Here is a 1,397-nt window from a genome sequence, read left to right as displayed (position 1 = left end):
TCTTTTTGGATGTCTGGACAGTATACTTCTAACTGTGATGGCCTATGACCGGTTTGTAGCTATTTGTTACCCTCTGCACTACCTGGTCATCATGAACCCCTGCCACTGCAGCCTGCTGGTTCTAGTGTACTTTTTGATCAGCCTTTTCTACTCTGAACTGAACTGCTTGTTGATGTCACAATTTTCTTTTTGCACAAATGTGGAAATTCCTCATTTCTTCTGTGACCCTCCTCAACTCTTCAAGGTGGCCTGTAATGATACCTCCAACAATAACATATTAATCTATATTTCCGGTGCAATCTTTGGTGGAGTTCCACTCTCAGGGATCGTTTTCTCTTACTACAAAATTGTTTCCTCCATTCTGAGAGTCCCATCATCAGGTGGGAAGTATAAAGCCTTCGTCACCTGTGGTTCTCACCTGTCAGTTGTCTGCTTATTTTATGGAACAGGCCTTGGAGTGTACCTTAATTCGACTGTTTTACATTCTTCCAAGGGAGGTCCAGTGGCCTCAGTGGTGTATACGACAGTCACCCCCATGCTGAACCCCTTCATCTACAGTCTGAGGAACAGGGACATCAAGAGAGCCTTGCAGATTCTCCTCAACAGAACAGCATAGTTTCAATACTCCGTCCCCCAACCCCCATTTTTTGGTCTATGGATTAGAAATTACTACAAAACCAAACATCTGCAATTGGTAAAGATGCCTCTTTTGGCATACAAGTTTTCTATCTCATGGTTTTCATTCCTTTTGATCTATTATATCTGAAATTTGCTTGTTTTGGCTCATCTTTGATGGAATTAAGAGATTATTCTGTCATCCTATGTATGTCAAAATCACTGAACAATTGAGTTTAATTACAAGTGGAATATTATGTTTTTGTCACCTATGACTCAGGCATCCTGTAGAAATTGACAACTATCTTTTGAATACATAGCTATATATGATTCCCAACCATGTTCACCATTGTAGTCTATTTTCCATAAAACTTTGGCTTTGTTCAAATTTAGATTGTGTGAGAGAATGTGTGTCACTGGTTCTCAATCTGTGCTTCCTACTTGAAGCACCTGATGAGCTTTAAAATTCTTCATGGCTGAGTCCCATCACCATAGATTACGATTTAATTGGACTGGAGAATTAAAATATCATGAATTATTTTAACAGCACCCCAGATGGGTCTAATATCCAGCTAAGATGAGAACTATTGAATTTTTTCAGACATCTATATAAAGATGACTTGCATGTCTTGGGGTCTTTACTAGTTATTATTAGTTCCTGAAAATCCAAAAGTGATCAGAGCTCATAAAGGAGAAGATATGAAAGAGTTTGCCTTAGTAACAGCCAAAGGGATTTTTTCTCTCATATTCTGGTAAAATATCCTCACTCTACAGCTGTCCCT

The 1,397-nt window shown here is 39.0% G+C and overlaps 1 protein-coding gene across 1 annotated transcript; it reads left to right on the top strand.

The window, feature by feature from the left end:
* Positions 1 to 4: 4 nt before the first annotated feature.
* Positions 5 to 616, top strand: LOC105311071 (olfactory receptor 18-like; the record flags this gene model as incomplete). Its single annotated transcript, XM_011387108.1, has 1 exon — positions 5 to 616. A coding segment is annotated over one exon (612 nt), but the record flags the coding sequence as incomplete, so codon positions are not given.
* Positions 617 to 1,397: the final 781 nt, after the last annotated feature.

Source organism: Pteropus vampyrus, unplaced genomic scaffold, assembly GCF_000151845.1.
Source record: "Pteropus vampyrus isolate Shadow unplaced genomic scaffold, Pvam_2.0 Scaffold23791, whole genome shotgun sequence".
Lineage (NCBI taxonomy): Eukaryota > Metazoa > Chordata > Mammalia > Chiroptera > Pteropodidae > Pteropus > Pteropus vampyrus.
Note: the sequence above shows the minus strand (reverse complement) of the source record. Positions and strands in the feature narration are given on the sequence as shown.